This window comes from Tamandua tetradactyla, chromosome 3 (assembly GCF_023851605.1).
Source record: "Tamandua tetradactyla isolate mTamTet1 chromosome 3, mTamTet1.pri, whole genome shotgun sequence".
NCBI classification, from domain to species: Eukaryota; Metazoa; Chordata; class Mammalia; order Pilosa; family Myrmecophagidae; genus Tamandua; species Tamandua tetradactyla.
Genome location: NC_135329.1, coordinates 141,106,516 through 141,127,225, shown reverse-complemented (window position 1 = coordinate 141,127,225; position 20,710 = coordinate 141,106,516). Strand labels below are relative to the sequence as shown.

The 20,710-nt window shown below is 33.8% G+C and overlaps 1 protein-coding gene and 1 pseudogene across 3 annotated transcripts in view; one reads left to right on the top strand and one right to left on the bottom strand.

Moving 5' to 3' along the window:
- The first annotated feature begins 634 nt into the window (after positions 1-634).
- LOC143675776 (MKI67 FHA domain-interacting nucleolar phosphoprotein pseudogene) lies at positions 635-1,659 on the top strand (annotated as a pseudogene).
- An 8,551-nt stretch (positions 1,660-10,210) lies between these two features.
- PPIG (peptidylprolyl isomerase G) overlaps positions 10,211-20,710 on the bottom strand; it is a 47,346-nt gene continuing 36,846 nt past the window's right edge. For all 3 annotated transcript variants that reach the window (XM_077154080.1, XM_077154082.1, XM_077154081.1), the window contains exons 10-14: positions 17,481-17,691; positions 16,825-16,992; positions 14,281-14,368; positions 11,723-11,859; positions 10,211-11,548 (exon numbers count right to left, since the gene is read on the bottom strand). In XM_077154080.1, coding sequence (XP_077010195.1) covers positions 10,444-11,548; positions 11,723-11,859; positions 14,281-14,368; positions 16,825-16,992; positions 17,481-17,691 — 1,709 coding nt within the window. In that variant the 3' untranslated portion in view covers positions 10,211-10,443. The remainder of the gene's footprint in view (positions 11,549-11,722; positions 11,860-14,280; positions 14,369-16,824; positions 16,993-17,480; positions 17,692-20,710) is intronic.

Genomic DNA, 20,710 nt, shown 5'->3' with positions numbered 1-20,710 from the left:
AGAATATGACTAACCAAAGGTACTGGGGAAAAAAAATTCTGGGGAAAAGTAGGAGCTAAAAAGTTGGTAACATTTTTATAATGCTTTTTTAAAATCACATAAAAGAGACGATGTAGAATGGACTTTAAAGAATGTAAATGTAAATTATAGTCCTAATTATGCTGTTTCTTACAGAGAATTAGAGTATATACGAAAAGTTAGCTACATCATGAAATTAAAGGTATAAAGACTTGAAAAAATGAAATAATAGTATAATGACCTCCATATACTCTGCTTCAACAATAACCAACATTCTGCCATTTTTGTTTCTTTTATATGCCAGACAGCGTATCATTTTACCTCTAAATGCTTCAGAATTTATCTGTAACAGAAGACTTAAAAAAAAAACCAAACATAACCAGACCCCATATCGAGCAAAATGGTGAAGAGAAACACTTCAGGGCTTCATTCATCCACGGCTTTGAAGAGCCAGCAAGAAGTGGCAGAAGTATCTTTATCAAAGCTCCAGAACGTGGTTAAAGAATTAAACATAACCAGGCAAGAATAGAATCAAGAAAAAGGCTACTTGCAAGTACAGGATTGACAGTGTCTCTGGGAGCACTGCGTAGAATGTGTTGGCTGCTGTGCTTTGGACATGGCTGAGATTTTGGGCCCTGACAAGCCGCTCCTGTTGCTGGACCTGCAGGTGCAGGCCAAGTTTTAGAAGCAAGTGGCACAGTTCCACCGGCACATGACACCACAAGGAAAAAATTACTCCTGGAGTAATCTATGTGAGCCACATACCTTGAGGCCTTTTCAAACCCCAGCTCTAAGCATATTTCTCCCAGTTTGACACTGTCATGAGACTCAGACTGTCCAGAAGTAAAAAGATTGGAAATAGCAAAGGCTATGCCTTTGTGGAGTTTGAGTCTCAGGATGTTGCCAAGATAGTTGCTGAAACAATGAACAACTACCTTATTGGTGAAAGGCTCTTGAAGTGTGTTTATGGCATCAGAAGTAAATGAACTTTTCAGACTGGGATGTTCCATTTGCAAAGTTATCACATCCAGCAGTGAAACAGTATAAGGACTCATATAGAAAAGCTATGGATGGAGATTTAAAAACAAAGAAAAATTACTCAGGAAGAAATTAGTTCAAAAAAGGAATAAAATATGATTTTCCTTCATTGATTTTATGGAAAGAGAAAAAAGAAATGCTTCAAACACTGTTCTTCAGAAATCTATGAATAGCCAGGTTTTCCCAAACAAAAAGAAACAGAGGTTTCAGAGGCCCCACTCCATTTTGCATACCAACACTTTTTTCTTTTTTTTTTTTTTTTTTGTTTACCAACATTTTTTTGAGAGGCAAATATCTGAAGTGGCTGAAATGAATGATGATGATGATGATAATGAAATAGTTTTCAAACAGCTCGTATCTGGTGCAGAAGAAACACAAGAGACTCAAACACCTCCATGTTCAGGGAAAAACAGAAAGACGCAGAAAAAGCAAATAGTGATTCTGAATGTACAATGCATGTTTCTTCTAAATGTGACTGTTACTAGGGCTGATTCTTTAAACTTTACTGGGTGCAGAGAACTGCATTCATTGGCAAGATTTTCAGAGGAAAAACATACTCTTGATTCAAGTAATGTTGGCTTGTCTACCCTTGCTGAAATGTAAGGGTGCATACCAACTCATAACAGCTTGGCTCACATGGCCTCTATGTTCTGTTGGATGTCTCTGGTTTCCTTTGCAGGTTTTAAAAATGTCCTTATTCTGCCTGGGTAGAATGGTCTCCATTACCTGTAGGTTTAAGTATAAAGTGCCGCCTTGGTTATAACTACCAAATAAAGATCACCCATCTTGCTTCCCGCTACAACGTTCTCTGTTAGACATTTAACCAAGAGTTCAACATCAGATGGTTAAAACCGAAAGCTAAACTTCTGAGTGAGGATGTAGAACGTAATCCAAGTGTTAATGCAGATTCATTTATGTGTTTGATTCATTTTTGCCATTTAATACCTAACAATTTGTATCTGCTCTCAGTGTGGATTTATTTTCCAAAATTCAAACAGTGACCAGCAAATAAACATATGTAAGTGGTACTTGGGAGTCTTGAAATAAAATAGCTTTTCACCTTCTTAAAATAATTAGATAGCAGTAGGATCTTGTGGTACTCTGAGGCCCCTCCTGTACCTCTCTCTAGTTCTCCCAAAGTGGATCCCTTGTCCTGGGTGTGGAGTAAGCAGAGGAGCCCTTAGCATATACTGAGAGCATGTATCTGTTCCACTCTGTGTGGAGATGGTCTGAGAGATTTTGCCATCCCAGAATGTGCCCTGGGTATAGAAGGCGGCTCATCAAGCTCTTCTACAGAATGCTGTGGGAGAACAGTCACGGCGTGGTGCGTGGGTCAAGGCATTATTGGCCATAGGATAAACAGTGTGGTGCCTGAGACCAAGGGGGAAATTGCTTCAAAGCAAGGTGGGGACATTTGTATCCATATAAATGGGGGAATTTCTAGAGCCTCACATGCATACCTAAAACGAGACACATATGCAGAAAAGATCAGAGATCCCTATGCTTTGCCCTGGAACTATTCTCCAAACTCGTTGTAAGGATAAGCCCTGAAAGAGAGTACTCACAAAACACTCAATTTGCAAGGACTAGAAAAGGTGTTTTGTTTGCTTTTTTAAAATTAGCTTCTGGATTCAAGGAAATTTCTGTCATAGCAGCTGAATGCTTAAGGAACAGACAAATCAGAATTTAAATTGCAGAAATAACACATTATTAAAATGTCCAGGTTTCAGCAAAAGGTCACAAACATACAAAGAAACAAGAAGCGATGACCCATTCATCATTGATGAGGAAAAGACCTGGGACATATGAGAAACTATTAAAAAATGGTCCTAAATATGCTCAAAAGGCTGAAGGAAAATAGGGACAGGGAACTAAAGGAAATTAGGAAAATAATAGATGAGCACAAAGAGAATATCAAGAGTGTTGAAAATTATGAAAAGGAACCAAACAAAGCTCAAGAGCACAGTAACAGAAATTAAAAATTCCCTATAGGGGCTGAACAGATGATTGGAGCAGGCTGAACAAAGAATTACAGGCGAAGATAAGAGATTTGAAACAATTTAGTCTGAGGAACAGAAAGAAGGAAGAAAAGTGAAAAGAATCTGAGACACCTGTGGAACATCACCTACTATACCAATATACACATTACAGGAAACCCAGAATGATCAGAAAGGGGGAGAGAATATTCGAAGAAATTATGACTAAAACTTTCCAAAATTTAATGAAAGTAATGAATTTACACATCCAAGATGCTCTATGAACTCCAAACAGGATAAATCCAAATAGACCTATGCTGCGGCATATTGTAGTCAACTGCCAAATGCCCAAGACAGAGATTTTTGAAAGCCACAAAAGAGAAACAACATGCCACATATAAGGGGGCCTCATTGTGCTGATTTCTAATAGGAAACCTGGCAGTGGTGATGACATTTACAGTGCTGAAAGCAAAAAATTGCTAACCAAGAGTTCTATATCCAGCCCAAATTGCCCTTCAAAATGAGTAAGACAAGACATTCCCAGATAAACAAAAGCTGACTAGGGTTTATCTCACCTACAACAGTCCCAGAAGAGATGCTGAAGAGGGTTTTGCAGGTTGAAAGAAAACGACAATAGACAATAGATTGAAGCCACATGAAGAAATAAAGATCTCTAGTGAGGGAAGTGAGATGGGCAAATATAAATGCCAATACTATTGTTTTTTATTTGGAACATAGTTTGTGCACTATTGAAATTAAGTTGATATCAAACTAAATGAGATGGTTATAGATTTAGGGTATTACATTTAAACGCTGTGCTAAGTACAAAGGTAATTTTAAAGAATATGGAAGCTCATTGTCAGAAATTAGATACAGGTTGTCAGGAGTGGGGAAGAGGGTAATGAGGAATTAATACAGAATGAATGTAGGGTTTGTTTGGGAGATAGGAAACATTTTATTAATGGAAGTTGTTGATGGTACAACATTGTGAATGTGATTACTTTTGCTGAAAGCTATGCTTGGGAGTGGTTGTTAGGGGAAGGTTTATGTTGTATATAGGCTCCCACAATTTAGTAAAAGAGCAACTAAAGAAGCAATAATTAAATCCAATACATTATCCTGGATGGAATTTAGCAAGGAAGGAAAAAGGGCTCATAAGGACATTACTGGAACACACACAAAAAATTGGAATAAGGCCTGAAAGCTTTTTATCAATGTTAAATTCCTTGAACTTGATAATTGCACTTGAGGTGATCACATAAATGTTATCTTTGTTCTTTGGACATGTAATACGGCAGTATTAAATGTTCAATGTATATAATCTACATTCAAGTGTTCTTGGGTGGGTCTGGGTCTTTGGGGGTGGGTAAGGAAATGCTGGGGATCTCTGTAAAAATAATACATTATTTAGTAATATTTTTTAATTGTCCTGTAATTTAGAAAGTATTTTAAAATAAGTTAAAAAAATGAATCTAGAGAATGTTTTACATGTAAAAAACCATAAACACACGCCTTTATCAATCCAATAAAATTAGTAATTCCTTAATATCATCCCATTATTACAGCTATTTAAGAATGAAAAACATTTTTTCCAAATGAAACTATTTAATAAACAGAGCCATTAGATATTTTTCACCTAGAGATGCCATGTAAAGATTACTGATGAGCAACAGTGTTTTCCTGATCAAAAGGGAGAAAAGAATCATAATAAGGTATCGGTGGCTGAAAGTTCAAACAGATTCGAGAGGCTATACTTACACAAGCTTCAGACAGATATTGCTATTTATCTTGGTTTGCCAAACTCCAATCAAAACCATTCCTGTCAACCCTAATGAACATTCAGGGCTTTATGTGAGATACTATTAAAGTTCCATGCACTATGATTACTTCCCAGAAACCCACAATCTCCAGATGGGTTCCTAGGCCAGGTAAGTCCTGAAACCCAGAGACGCCAGCCTCTCTACAACATTAGCTCCATCCCCCCTATCCCATATTATCAATAGCCCTTCCCAACATGAAAAGGTTAGATTTGGGCATAGCCCAAATACCGCTAAAGATTGGAAGAAAGATTAAAGGTGAAGGTGAAGTTATAACAGAGAAGATAGAATTTCACAAATAACTACTGAATTATTATATTGCTATTTCTCTTAATCTCCAGTATCCTGGAACAGGCGGAAGGAAAACCAAAAATTGTGTCAAATTCTGAAATCTGTTCTAAAACTAAGTGTTGGTGTGCTTTAAAATTTGTTTTGAATATATGTTATTTTTCATAATAAAAAAAAGAGATGACTGAGATGGAAGAGCACAGTGAACCAAGGCAGGTGGGAACCTCTAACATATGCCTCTTCCTTTCAGTTTTAAGAGTTATGTTATTTAGGGGCAATTACTACCTTTGGATAAAATCATTTTCCTATTATAAAACAGGAACCCAGTTTCTACAAAATGCTTAATAACACAAATAGGTTTTACAACCAATTTAGCCAAGTGAATAACATTAATTTAACATGAAAATTCAGTGAAGAGAACTGAGTGGTGAAACAACACTGAGAGCACTGGAATGACAACTGTTCTAGTCTAATCTGATAAAAGAAACCCACAGCTAAAAACTTTGGACATAGAAGTAAACTGGAACCAAGACATTTTGGATATTAAGAGGACTTTGAGGGGAAGAAAAGATAGAAAAATTATGAGTCAGTACTTTAGCACTAAACAAAATATTAGATTAGGAAATATGTTCAGGAAAGAAACCTAGACAGCAGTGAAAAAAGAGCAAACTGAAACTAAAAGCATTTTAATACACAATTTGCGCCATAGGAAACACATTTTTCATATTTTCCTGGCTAAGGCATTTAGAGTCCAGAATCTGAGAATTTAATAATACTCACCTGTTAACACACACAGACCACAGACTAGTCAGAATGTTTTTACCTAGGTATGTATTTTCAGTGACTAACTCTCAAGTTAACAAGACACTTTCCCTAAATATATGCAATTTAAGTAAAAACAAAGCCAAACCAAAACTAAACTATTTTGTTTTACAAAGAAAACTAACATTTATATGGCTTTATAATGATAAGTGTTATATTAAAACTGTCAGGCACAGGATATATTAAAGTGTTCCCAGTGTAGAGCAATTTGGAGGAACTAAAAAGCAAATGGTAATATTCCAGTATATGGTAATGAAAACTCCAAGTTTAGCCTTAAAAGTTTGCTGAGATGAAAGATACTCTGCAATTTGAAGCATTACGAGTAAACAATTACACTATAACTTATCACCAAACCTTCTTCTAGAAAATATCACTGCTGGCTAAATTCCTAAAGAAGCTGGGTATTATTAAACTCTTGATTCAGTTTTCTCAAAATCCAAATAACTCTATACCCCCACAGGTAAAATAAAAGAATTATTTTAGTTGATTTATCTTCATTTTTTAGCTTTGAACAAAAATAAAGGTTGAATAACACAATTTAAAAAATACAAAAAGCAAACAGGTTACTATAGCATAGTTTTATTTAATACAATGTTTAACTATAAAAGTTAACACACAGTTTTCCAAGTTTGAATTTTGTTAAATGCAATTTGCAGAAAACAATTCAACAGTTACTAGACTAATGATGAGAAGCAGCATTTGGAAACTAATTTTACAATTGAGAAGACAATAGCTTTATTTCTAAATTTCATTAAAAAAATATACATCACAGTGACTTTTGAGCTAGGAAAAGGAAGTACATGAACTTCATTTGTGTTTCCCTTTCACAAGGAGAGCAGCCACAGAACCTTTAACACCCCCTTTAACACCCCCATGTACAAATACCCATTTCATTTATCAGTCTTTCAAAATACTATAAACACACAAAAGGAGAAGAAAATATACAGCATGTGCTTTTGGTAACATATGGAATTTGCTTTAAAAACGCAGAAACACAAATTCAACCCCATCACTCCCCCCTGCACCAAAAAATAAACACAAATCTTCAAGGACTCCCTTCTCCAATCGTTATAATGGAATTTTTTTTACTAATTTTTACCCTTTATTTTCTTCTTGTGCCATACCAGAGACCAGTGAGTTTGCATTTGCCTAGAGGCAGTTGGGAAGCCCATTATGAGTAGGTATGCCAATCAATGCTGCACTTGCTGGGGCTTACTTTTGTGTATTAATTTTTTAAAATAAGCATTTTCAAAAGATATTTCCTCAAAATAAGCATGGTATCAATCTATAATCCTCAGAGAGTTTATTCAACTGTAAGAGTATGAATCCTAAAGTGTATAATTACACAAAGAAATAGGACAAAAAAGAGATAGAAAAATACTCATTTTTAAGGTTCTTTATAGCAATCAGCTGTATGATGTATTTTTAAAATACCTTCTGGTGAAGACAAAACAAACAAATTTCTTTAGAAATTTATTAAAAGTTTGAAGTGTGATGAAAAATATTACCACCTGGAAGTTAAGAATAAAGAACTACTAAAAAATATACATTAATTTATTCCGTATACTAACTTGAAGTATGAATTAATACCATAACCCAAAGTACCAGAAAACAAATGTGGGCTGGCCCATAATATAAAATATTTACTTGGTTTAGTTTCATACCTCCCACTGGGCACAAGAATCAAAGGCAATTCAGCAAAGCCAATACCACACTTGTGTATAGATAGATTTATTATACTAATTCTTTACAGTTTCTATGAGGCCTTCCATTAAAAAACTTAAAACTATTTTGCTCTATGAACTGACTATAAAGTAATTTAATAAAAATGTTTTAATGGAACCCTGTAGCTTCTTCACTGTTCAGTTTACTTATATTTAATCTCTCTGTCACAACAATTTCTGTGGCAGGTAGTTTATTCAGGGAAGTAATTCACACAAAATAACAATCATGAAAATTCTACACATTGCAAAGAATTTGCTTAAATATAGCGAAACAATAAAAGCAAAACAATTTAAATTGCTTTAAAAAGATATTAAGTCAAAGATACTCTGAAGTAAACTTTAAGCTCAGATATAAAGAACTATGAAATCAATTTGATAGGAAAGAATTATACACCTGAATTTTAGGAAAACAGATCACGGCCAAAGTAAACATAAAAGATATAATGAAAGGACCATGTAAGCCATGTGATATTAAAATGCAAGGGTAGATCTTGAAGTACAGTTAATTTTTCAAACATTCCTTATACTCAAAATAAAATCTAGTTGATTGTCATCTCATCTTAACTCCTTTACCGCATCTCATTGTTACAACAGCCAACAAAGCTTTTTTTTTTAAAAAAAGGCCTATAAGTACTGCTTAGCACAGTATTTGCTTTTGATAAGCAAAACGGAGAATACTGCTTATAAAAATTACTAAAATTTCTCCCCTCTGGTTACCTTTCAAAACGCTGAGATTTGAAATTACTTGCCTGTAATTCTTAGTAGTCAAAGCTCTAGATCAGACAACAAAGCAGCGTTTTTAGTTAGCATGGACTTTTAAAAAACTATAACCGTTATTAGAAATCCTTTCTTAAAATAGCACCGTTCTTGAAACTCAACGTTTATACCAAAGATTTAAAATATGCAATTTAGTGCATTTAAGACAAACAATAAAATTAAAATATGTAACTAATTATACAGCTTGGGTAATCAGACTGCATTATTTCCTAATGTGGGTTTGTGGTTAAAGTCTTTAAGGACTCAATCATCCTGGACTATAATAAGAATCTATTAACTTTATAATCAGGAAAAAAATGGGAAAGAATCTACTGTGGTTGTTTCAAGAATATCCCAACCAATCTTGTCATTATCCTACTCATTCTGTAAACAGCTACCACAATGCCAAATGTATCATTAAGTATTCATCAATAAGACAAACATTCTGTTAAGCATTGTTTTGTTCAGTTTGAATAGTATTGAACAGTTACTAGATGTACCAAGAAGCTACCTTGGTAATAAGAGTTGACATTATATTGACAAATAGTGAATGAAGTACAAAACTTTCTAAAGGCTACTATCAATTTGAATTTTGAAATTTATTTTCAAATGAGGCAGGTTTTGTGTTTGCTGTATGTTCAATGTTTTATTTAGTAGAGAGATTACAGGATAAAAGGCCACACATCACAAAATAGCAAAACACAACACAAAACTTAGTGGACTTTTGAGTATCTTTAGTGTTTAAATCTGTAAGCGATTAAAGTTTGCAGCTTTCTATTATCTATGTGGCAAAAGTTATACATGCCAAGTAAAAACAATGTCAACAGCAATGGTTTAAAGCCACCTGAAGAGAAACCAGAGTCAATAAACATGCTATATAGCCTATCATGATAAGAATATTAAAAAGATGCATCTTCCCGCCATTCCAAACTCACGGCTATGAGTTAGAGAAGTCAATTCAACTTAAAATGAAAGAAAACATGCAGAGTTAACACTCAATTCTATTATAGTTTGGTGGCCAAATAAGAGAAATCTTTGGAGGTTAATATGTCAATACTAATAAGTTTTAGACTCTAGCTTAAGGACCTGCACAAGTGGTATGCGTTAGTGCGAGAAGTATTTTTAAAAAAGTTTTAGAAAAGGGTAATAATTACAATGTTCCCCAAAAGTAACAATTTCAACTGTTCAGACCAAAAGCAACACAAAATTAAGAATTAAAATATGATTTTTCTAAGGTATAGTACCTGTCAAATGCTGTGTAACAGCAAGTCAAGCTCAATCAGTACATCAACTGAAAAAATATTTCTAGTTTTACAGACAGTTAAGTAAAACAAAACTGGACAAGAAATACATTAACACGAAATAGCTATGACTTAAACTACAAAAAACCAGATGTGCTAGATAAACAACTAAATATCTATTTTTAAAGTATGAATTACTGTAAAATAAAAAATGATGATTTAAGATCTCAAGTTATTAGGATCCTGCTTCTGGGTCATTAAAAGCCACTGCTATAAGCCTCTATTATAAATGTAATCAGAAAAATCTATACAAGATATCTTCTACCTAGTAGCTTTTCAGATTACTTAATCATTAAGAAACACAAGCTTTTGTAACATTGTATTGCAACAATCAGTTATGCTTATTTCCAAGTGGTTGTGGTTGATCAAATTACGATGTAGTATAGCACATTTGCTATTGTCTGATTGTTCCAACACAAAAATGCACACATGAAATAGTTAAACACAGCACACAGTATTACACCAAAGTGGTTTTTCTCATTTCAAGTTTATTAAAACTTTAGCAGTACAAATTATTCAGGTTGCAGATTATCAAAAGATCAACTCAATGAAGTCCACATTAAAAAAAAAAAAGAAAAAGAAAAAGGACAAACATAAAACACCCCCCCCAAATAAAAAAGGAAAACAACATAAAGAAGATTCATCAGCAAGTCTCTAAAACTTAAAATTTGAGACAGAATGGAAATAAGTTTATACAACTCACTCATCCACTTTTGTCTTCATCTGTGCCAGGGCTTGATTCATGATCAAATTTTTTATTTTTATCATGTACATGGTCATTTTCTTGACTCTTTGATATTTGGTTTATTTCTTTTTCCACTGAGGAGCTGATCTTCTCATCCTCTTTATTTTTCAATGTGTCACTGTCCCTACTGCTTTGCTTTATTTTGGAGAATGGACTTTGATCTTTATCGGCCTTTTTTTCCCTGTTATTACTTGAGCTATTATGATCACGATTTTTAGAGTACATTCTTTTCTCACCCTCTGAATTTTCTTTTCTGTGTGAACTCTTACTTTCTTGGTTTCTATATTTTTCTTTGTTTCTGCTTTGACTTTCTTCTCTCTCTGAGCTTCGCGAATCTCTCCTCCTTCTCCTCCTATCTTTACTTCTTGATCTTCCTGGTGTTGCTCTTCTCTCTCTGCTCCGTGACCTTCCTCTTCTCCTGTACTCCCGTTCTCTGTATCTATGGTACTCTTTGCTTCTGCTGCGATCTCGGTCTTGGCTTCTAGATCGCACTCTTCTGCTCCTGTCCCTACTCCTGCTCCGTTCTCTTGTTCTACTGTTATAACTGTGTTTGCCTTTAGTTATAGCACGTTCTCTACTCCTAGACTGTGCACGTCTATCCTTTTCCTTACTTTTATTATGATCATGATCATTACTTTTTGATTCAACCTGTTTAGACTTCTCTTTACTCCTACTCCTTTCCTGATCTTTCCCTTTAGGATCAGACTGCTTTTCTTTTTCTTTAACATTTTCATGATCCCTTTCTTTACTCCTTGATCTCATCCTCTTTTCTTCATGTCTATTATGCTTCGAATCTCTTTCTTTACTCTTTGATTTCTCTTTGCTTTTACTCCTACTTTTAGATTTGGCCCTTTTCTTCACTTTGCTTTTATTATATTTATCATCTTTATCTGAATTTCTGCTGATATCTCTGTCTTTGCTGTTAGATTTATGGTCTTTAACTTTCTTTTCCTTTTCACTTTTTCTGTTGGGACTTTCTGACACATGCCTATGCTCAGTAATTTTTCTCTCTTTTATTCTAACTGGACTTCTTTGATTTTCTTTTATTTCATTTAACTCACTCCTAAAAAAATTAGAAAAATAAAGATGTTAGAAAACATTATTAGGAAAAAAATACTTTTAATTTTTCTTAGGTATTTAGAAACAAATTAAAATGGATATTAGTAAAATAATTTAACGCACAATAGTAAAAATAATACTTGTCACACACATTTGGAATAAGGTAGTTAATACTCACTTGTCCCCTTTGATCCATCTTTCACCACTTGATACCCTCATTCTTTGAGCTCTCTGCATCTCTTGCCTCCAATGTGGAGGAGTCTCACTACGCCTGAAACGATCCCTTGATCTGGATCTGGAAGGAGTTCGATATCGCTTAAGAAAAAAATGGAAAAATATTAAGGTATTAAAAGCATAAACGTATTATAACATTAAAGTTTATCCTTAGGCAAAGAGTATGCATTGCTAAGTTCAAATAAATGGGTGATATTTCTTTTCCCCTTAAAAATGCTAAAATTTCCAAATTTTCAAATATGAAATCAATAAAGCAGAAAAATTTTGGTCATACTGCAAGTTGCAAAAACAGGAGGCATTAGCCACAGAATATTCTAGTACCCATATGTCACCAGTCTTCTCCCTGAAAGAGTCCTATCCAAGTGATGCTAGAGCATAAGATGTGCAATAATCATTAAAGGCTGCCAAGTTCCGATTTGGGTGTATGTTCACTTTATTGATCAAAGCAACTATTTCTCCTCATTATGAGAAAAACTGAGTAAAAGCACAAAAGTTCATTTATTCAACCACTATTTACTCAACCCTTAGGATGGCCAACCACTCCACCATGTATGTACTCAAAAGTCTTTAGTGAGTCAAGATTTTGCTGATTTTACCTGATTTTGCTCCCTTCAAGGGCTAAGAGGACATATGAATAGACATACAATCGCAGATATTTAAAAAAATAGGCAACTCAATCAGGATAACTGCCAAGAAGTAAAGTAAAAGGTGCTCAGGGAATATATGACAGAGATCTGATGGGGATAAGATTCAGTAAACTAATAATTAAAAGCTGAGCACTTTTTCTCATAAAAATTTTTGTTTAGGAGGACTTAACTAAGCAATGCCATGTCTGAAGGTTCTGAAATAGGAAGAAACAGAATGTTTTAGAAATGATTAGCAAGATAAGTATGGCTAGAACTAACAGTGAGGGAAAGTAGTACTACATAATACTGATGAGGTAAGCAAGGACTAGATTGTGGAGGTCTTGTAAGCCACGGTAAGAAATTTTGGATCTGTCCTAGGATCAATGGTAAAGGAGTGACATAATCGGACTTTCACTTCTCAAAGATCATTCTGACTACCGTTTAGAGAAAGGATTTAATCAGTGACTCTCAGATTATGGTCTAGGGATCCCAAGACTCAGGGGATCTGCAAAGTCAAAAGTTCAAAACAATTTTTATAATATTATCATACTTTTCTGTTCACTTCTCATTCTTTCAAATACAGTCTACAAGAAACTCCATGACATGTTTTGATGTCAGTGCTTTTACAACTAATGGAACGTGTCCTTATGCATTCTTGTGTTCTGAATATTTCTCAGTTTTAATTTCTAAATATCAACAGATACGATCCCCATCAAAAAAAAAGCTCTTTGGGTCCTCAGTAATTTTTAAGAGTGTAAAGGGGTCCTGAGACAAAGACTTTGAAAACTACCAAGGCAGTAATTAGGAAGCCATCGTAACTAGTTCAGACAATATATGAGAGGTGAATTGAATTAGGATGGCAGGAGTGGAAGTATACGGATTTCAGTGGAAGAAATACATATATTTCAGAGTTTTAGGTAGGTAGAACTGACAGGATATGTTGGTAAGTATGAAATAAAGGGGAAAATCACAATGACTCTTGGGCTTTGGGTTTAAGTAATGTATAGACAGATGGTAGTGCCAATCGATAGGACCAAGAAACTAAAAGAGAACCAGTCTGAACTGAAAGTGCTATGTGCTCAACTTTGTAAATATTGCAGTGTCCATTAGACCACTCAATGGCTGTAAATAAGCTTCTGGTGCTGAGAAGAGCAAACAAAAATGTGACAGTTATCAGCATATTGGTAGCCACTGAGGGAATGAGTGATGAGTTTGTCCAAGGGGCATACATAGAGAAGAGTTGGAATCTTAAGGTACTTCAATATTTAAAAGTCAGGTAGAGGAATGAACTGGCATTGGAATTACAGGACACATTGGCCTGACAGTTTAAAGAAAAATGCCATGGAAGCAAAAGGGAAACAGTATTTTAAGGCGGGAGATAAAGTCAGGTGAAAACTGAAGTGTTCCATTGAATTTTGTGATATGGAGCTAACCATATAGCAGAATAGTGGGGGTAGAAGACAAACTGAAATGGATACAACTGAGTATAAACAAATTTTGAAAACACAAAAAGGAATTTAAATTCTAATGGGCAGAATCCAGTAATGAGAAAGATAATGAAGACTAATTTTCATTTATTTATTTTTAACAAGAGTGGAGATATAGTGGTCAGGAAGCAATGGGGGTGGTGTTAGAAATATCCCAATCCTACATTTCCTGACCCCAAGATTTATATTTCATGGATTTTTTTAAATTTGGAACTACCAATACACAGAAGTTACTATCATCTATAAAAAGGGAACATATATAATTCAATATACACAGTTCAGTTAAATTTCAGTTACTTGTACAGTAAAACAGTATTTATAAACACTAAAATTACTTAAGGGAGATAAAAAACAATACTATGAAGATTTCTGGGAAAAGAATCACCTACCCGTGGTCCTCTTCCTTTAATTTTCCTGCCAGACCTGGTAACTAAAAGTCGCCTCTGATATGAAGCAGGCTGGGAGTTAGGTGGATTACTACAAGGAAGCAAAGGGAATGTTAAAACACACTGTTTTCTAAAAATATAAGCGGAGAACATAGCTTTATTGATTTAAATTAATAAATTTAAAATCCTAAATATAGGGCGGTCCACGGTGGCTCAGCAGGTAAGAATGCTTGCCTGCTATGCCCGAGGACCTGGGTTCGATTCCCGGTGCCTGCCCATGTGGAAAAAAAAAAAAATCCTAAATACAATCAGTGGTTCCCAATGAGGAATAGTATCAACTGCTAGAATTATCTGGAAAAGTATGGGAGCATTAAAAAAAACAAAAAAACAAAAAACAAAAGTCAATGACTCAGAGAGGAGGTGGGTGGGAGCAAGTGGCACTTAGTGCCAGCAATTAGGAATGCTAAAATTCTTGTAATACATGAGAATGAAGGATTATCCTGTCCAAATGTCAATTGTGTCCTGTTGAGAAACACTGCTGTCTAATCATTACTAAGATGTCATCTGATAGTACTAAGGAACATCAACCGAGAAGAGCTCAAGAGTGGGATACATGCTACTGGAAAAATATTTTTAGGATTTAAAAGTATTTACTAAGTACATTATATTTTATAAGCAGTTATTCATTGATGATACAAGAATACAAGTATAGGTAACTAATGTGTATACTAAGCAAGCACAGCTGGTCTGAATTAACAAAACTTATATATCATGGTTTATATCAAAAAAGAGAAATTGTTCTCAAATAACAGCTATATGAGTTAATATTTAATTAGCACATTAACTACATTCAAGTGATGCTTCGAATGTATCTGAAAAATTCATTCTGAAGTAGTTCAAAAATATTCTCTTTAATTTTTGTTTCATACTGAACACACACACTTCCCCAATACTAGTGGAAAGATAAATGCAATCCAATCCACCTAAATTACCTACTTCAAATAACTTAAGTCTTATTTTTATTTTAGTGTAAAAGCATAGGCTAAAACCAACAGTATTCTTGAAAATCCCAAAGAATACCCTGGGCTCTATCAAAGACTCAATAAAAATTTTACCTATTAAGTTTATTTTTGCAGAAAACTTAAAGCCTCCAGATGGCTTCTTTGCCAGATAAGCCCTGAAACCCAGAGGTTCCAGTCTTTCCAAAAACACCAACCAGTTTTCATTCTTCTACTACAGAAAATCAACACCCCTTTCCAGCATGAAGAAATTAAAATGGTCATTGCCCAGATATCCCTGAAGATTGAGAGTGATCAAATGAAAGGGAGGTGTAACTGAGAAATCAGGATTTAACTAGTGACTCATGTAGACACATATATTTTCAGTTTTTCTAGTGTATTAAAATAGCCAGAAGGAAACACCTGAAATTGCTGAACTGTAATTCAGTAGGCTTGATCTTTGATAATGGTTGTATAACTACATATCTTTTATGGTGTGACCATGTAATTGTAAAAACCTTGCAACTGACACCTCCCTTTATCCAGTGTATGGGTAGATGAGTAAAAAAATAAAGACATGCTTAAAAAAAAAAACAGGAATTATTTTTTAATTATTTGGGAGTATGTAGAAAAAAATACCCCAATGTAAATTATGGACAATAGTTTAAAGTACTTTAATAAAATCTTCCATCAACTGTAACAAATGTAACTACTGTTAAAAAAATAAGAATCACACAAAAAAGTGCTATTATCAACTGTAACAAATTTTCTTCACTAATGAAAGGGTTGGTGGTGAGGAGGTGTATGGGAATCCTGTATTTTATGCATGATAAATTTATGATTTTATGATTGTTATAAACCCCAACTTCTCTATTAAGAAAAAATTTTAATTAAAAAATTTTTTTTCACCAGCATGTGGTGAGAGTAGCATAGAGAAACTGGTAAGAATTTTATTAACTGTATGTTATGACAACATACTTCTGATCAAAAATAAGAGGAAAATTTCAATTTTTTCTCCTTTTTTAACGTAATTATTAAAATTATTAATAAGGAGTATGAAAACCAGTTACTAATATGGATTTATTAAGAAAAATTTTCAAAGCACCTGAACATGACAAATTTTCATTACCACAGAATTATTAATCTGGTAAGGAAAACAACACTTTTTCCTATTAGACAAATGGAAAAATCAAGTTTCTTACTTGCCTAAAAGTCTTAATGCGTGCAAACAATACAATAAAACACCATCTTGTTTTAAATGGAATTGGTCTGGACTGGCATTTGACATGTATTTTTTGTTTAAATGCAGTGCTTTATATTTTTAAAAAGTGCAACTTTTACTCAAAAATCTGTTTGTAATTCAAGTCAATTTATCTTTCTTGCTATGTTGGCAAACATGACTTTGCTAATAACATCCTATAACAGAGAATTTCAGTCTTTGGGATAACATCACCAATTAAATCTTGTCTAGAGTAAGTAAAATTTTTTAGTAAGAAAAGTTCTATGGTAGACAGTATAGGGTACATACAAGATATACACATTCACTTACCAATCTCTCTCTCTCTCTCTCTCTCTGTTTTTCCGTTCTTTTTCATCAGGTTTAGGAGGACTTTTTCTCATTAGGAACCTATTTTCAGGAATAGGAGGGATCTCTTCTGGACGGACTGTAGACTGGGGTTGTGCTTCAAGATTTTCAGCCTCACTTTCACTAGATGCGCTTAGTAGATAGAAACACAAAAAAACTAGTCACATTTAGTTATTATTACCTACACTGAATTTTCAATTGTCAAGTGTTTCTTTCCTTGTCACAATATTTACCGCCTCTGGACACATGTAAAATGCTAACCCATGGGGAAAATCTTCCTCCATTTCTCTGACAAACCAACTAATTGAAGACCAAAAGACAAAATGTTTATCACACACAAAAAATTCTGACTAATCCTTTATTCTTCCCATAAAATATACAAACCTATGAAACTAAAAGCATCTTTGCACTGAATGTGCACAAAATGACCTGAGTGGTTTTGTTGAAATGATACCCAAATTTAATCTACAGACTGCAGAATATCAAAATAGCTTCTTGATATTCTGCTATAAAACAATTCTATTTCAATGTTCCCATATAAATGGTCCAAAATTTCAAACAATTTATTTATAAACAAGGGAATTAGAATACAAAGAGTATTATAAAAGTAAAATTAAGACCTTTTCTTGCTTTTCTTTCGCTTCTTCTTTTCTTTCTTGTGTTTTCGGGAGTTTTTTCTGTGTTTCTTTTTTCTTTTCTTTGATTTTTCTTCAGAAGCACTTTCAGAATCAGAAGAATCAGAAGAGGACTGAGAATCGCTTGAGCTATCTGAGTCACTAGATGATGATGATGATGACGACGACTTATGCCTTTTCTTTTCTTCTTTCTTAGCTTTAGCCAAAACCAAAAAGATTTGGTCAACATTTTATAGACAAACTTTGTGGGCTGAAATTAAAAATTTCTGCAGATTCTAATTTCCATATTTAATACTTAGTTCATCTAGCTATTTGAACTGAGAGTTACATGAAAGTGATTTGGCTTATATCACACTGAATAAGAGCTAAGACACTCATCATTAGAATCCTGATCTCCAATGTTATTAACTGCCAAAGAAATTAACAGCCAAAGAAATTTTGAAAATAGATGAGTCTAAAATACCAAACTATGTTATTTATAAGAAACATTTGAAAAACGTAGTTTTAAAAAAGGACAGAAATAATATTTAAGAGTTCTAGATTCTAATCTTAGAAGTTTTTAAAAAACTTGTTGCTGTTTTACTATTTCTCTTCTTATCTGGGGAAAGGAAGTAACAGAAAAAATACTCTGCATGAATGTGGAAAGAAGGAAACACGACTCCACTGGCATGAGCTTGTTTCCATGCTTGAATATTCCTCAAATGATTACAAAATTTAGCTTTAGGTGAAGTGCAGACTTCAATAATAGAAGTCAGTTGCCAATGATGAAGAACTATGTTTTAGGGTCTCTATATAAAGTCACGTTGAAATGAAATTTTATTTTAGGTTGAGAAAATAATAATTATAAAGGGGGACAAAAACTCAAGTGTATTAAATTAATTGATTGAAGCTAACCAGTTTAAGGAACTGGAAGATAATAAACTGGAAAGAGCTTGGTCCATCTAAAGATAGTGTAATTAAAACCACAGTGGACTTGAAGAGGCTAATTCAAACCAAATATGGGAAAATATTGATATATGGATAATTACAATGACTTAGAGTACATCAAATAAAAATCCATGAATTCATAATGATATTGTTAAATAAAATATAAAGTATTTAAACTGCCTTTCCTATATAAACGGTACCACTGGCTAACCAAATAATAGTTATAAAGGGAAACTGTTCTTTATAAGAAGTAGTCCCAGAAGAATTTAAGAAGAAATTATAATTTCAATATAATCATTTTTCAACTCCTAATGAGGCACTGACTACCAATGGCTACTGTATAGATGACCCTCCTGTGTAACTCCTGCTCATAACACAGTAATTAAAATAAAATAAAACCTGTATCAAGTTTGCAAAGGTTCGAAAATGGATAGCACAATACTGTAAGTGTACAAGCCGAGTGTGAGTACAGCTAAAAAAGGAAGGCTAGGGTCACATGTCACCAGAAGGGAACCTACAGGATATAAACTGGGACTATATAGCTTAATGAAACCTACAATGGATGATGACAGTGGTAAAGTGTACAAATATAAGAAAGCTCTTGCAAGAACCAGAACATATGTACATCGTTATTACAAGGTGTAAATAAGAGGGTGATATGTGGGAAAAATACAATGCAAACTAAGGTCTACAGTTAACAGTAGCATTGTAATATTCTTTCATTAATTATAAGAAAGGCACTTTACCAAAACTAAATGTCAGTAATAGGGGCATGTAAAGGATTTGGGAAATTTTTTCCACAAGAAATGGGAATGTTCTCATATTTTTACTATGGTGGTGAATGCATAACTATTTGATTACAACAAGGACCACTGACTGTACTCAGGATGGACGGTATGGTGTGTGAATAAAGCTGTTTAAATTTTTTTTTTTAATTGAAGCCTACATGGGCCATGACTTCCAGCGGTGTAAACCTCCCTGGCAATGTGGGACAGTGAAACAAAAATTCTAGAATGAGCTGGGACCCAGCATCAAGGGATTGAGAAAACCTTCTTAATGGAAAGGGGGAAGAGAGCAATGAGACAAAACAAAGTGTCAGTGGCTCGGAGATTTCAAACAGAGTCAGAGGTTATCCTGGAGGTTATTCTTAGTTCATTATATAGATATCCCCTTTTCAGTTCAAGTTGTATTAGAGAGGCGAGAGGGAAGTGCATGAAACTGTAGAGCTGTGTTCTAGTAGCCACGGTTCTTGAAGATGATTATATAATGATATAGCTTTTGCAATATGATTGTGTGATTGTGAAAACCTTGTGTCTGATGCTCCTTTTAACTACAGTATGGACAAATGAGTAAAACATACGGATTAAAAATAAATAAATAATAGGGGGAACAAATGTTAAAATAAATTGAGTTGTCTGAAACATAAGCGGTAAGGGGTATAGAAAAATAAATGGAGACAAAGGTTAAAATATACTGGGTAGACGGAAATACCAGTGGTCAGTGAGAAGGAGGGGTAAGGGTTATGGTATGTCTGAGTTTTTCTTTTTATTTCTTTTTCTGGAGTGATGCAAATGTTCCAAGGAATGATCATGGTGATGAATATACAACTATGTGATGATACTGTGAATTACTGATCATATACCAAGAATGGAATGTTCATATGCTAAGAATGTTCATGTTTGTATGTTGCTATCTTTTGTCAATAAAAATAAATAAATACATAAAAAGGTGACTATTTTAGGTTGTATATAAGTTAGAATAAAAATTAAACAAATATGGGACTATACAACGTAAGCAATGACTCTTAAGTCAAACAATGGGCTATAGTTAATAGTACAAGTACAAAAATGTGCTTTCTTCAATTGTAACAAACACACCACACTAATACATGTTGTCAATGGGGGCTGAGGATATGGGAACTCTGTATTTAATGCAAGATTATTCTATAAACTTACAACTTTTTTAACAAAAAATTATAACCTTGGGGGAAAAACTGTATTAATGAATTTTGTACATCTAACTAACAAATTACAAGAAATGGAACAATAGCAGGAACACATTTAACACAGGGATGCAACCAGTAAAATCTTGTCTGTGCTACTGGAAATGCTACAAGTCATATAATTGAGCTTTTTCAAGAAATAAATAAATAAAAAGATATGGTAAAGGAACCTATTTAAAACAAACAAAAAACAAATTTAAAAGATCAATCTCAATGTGTAAACCTTATTTGGATCCAGATACAAACAACAATAAATATTTAAATAACATTAACAAAACAGTTAGAA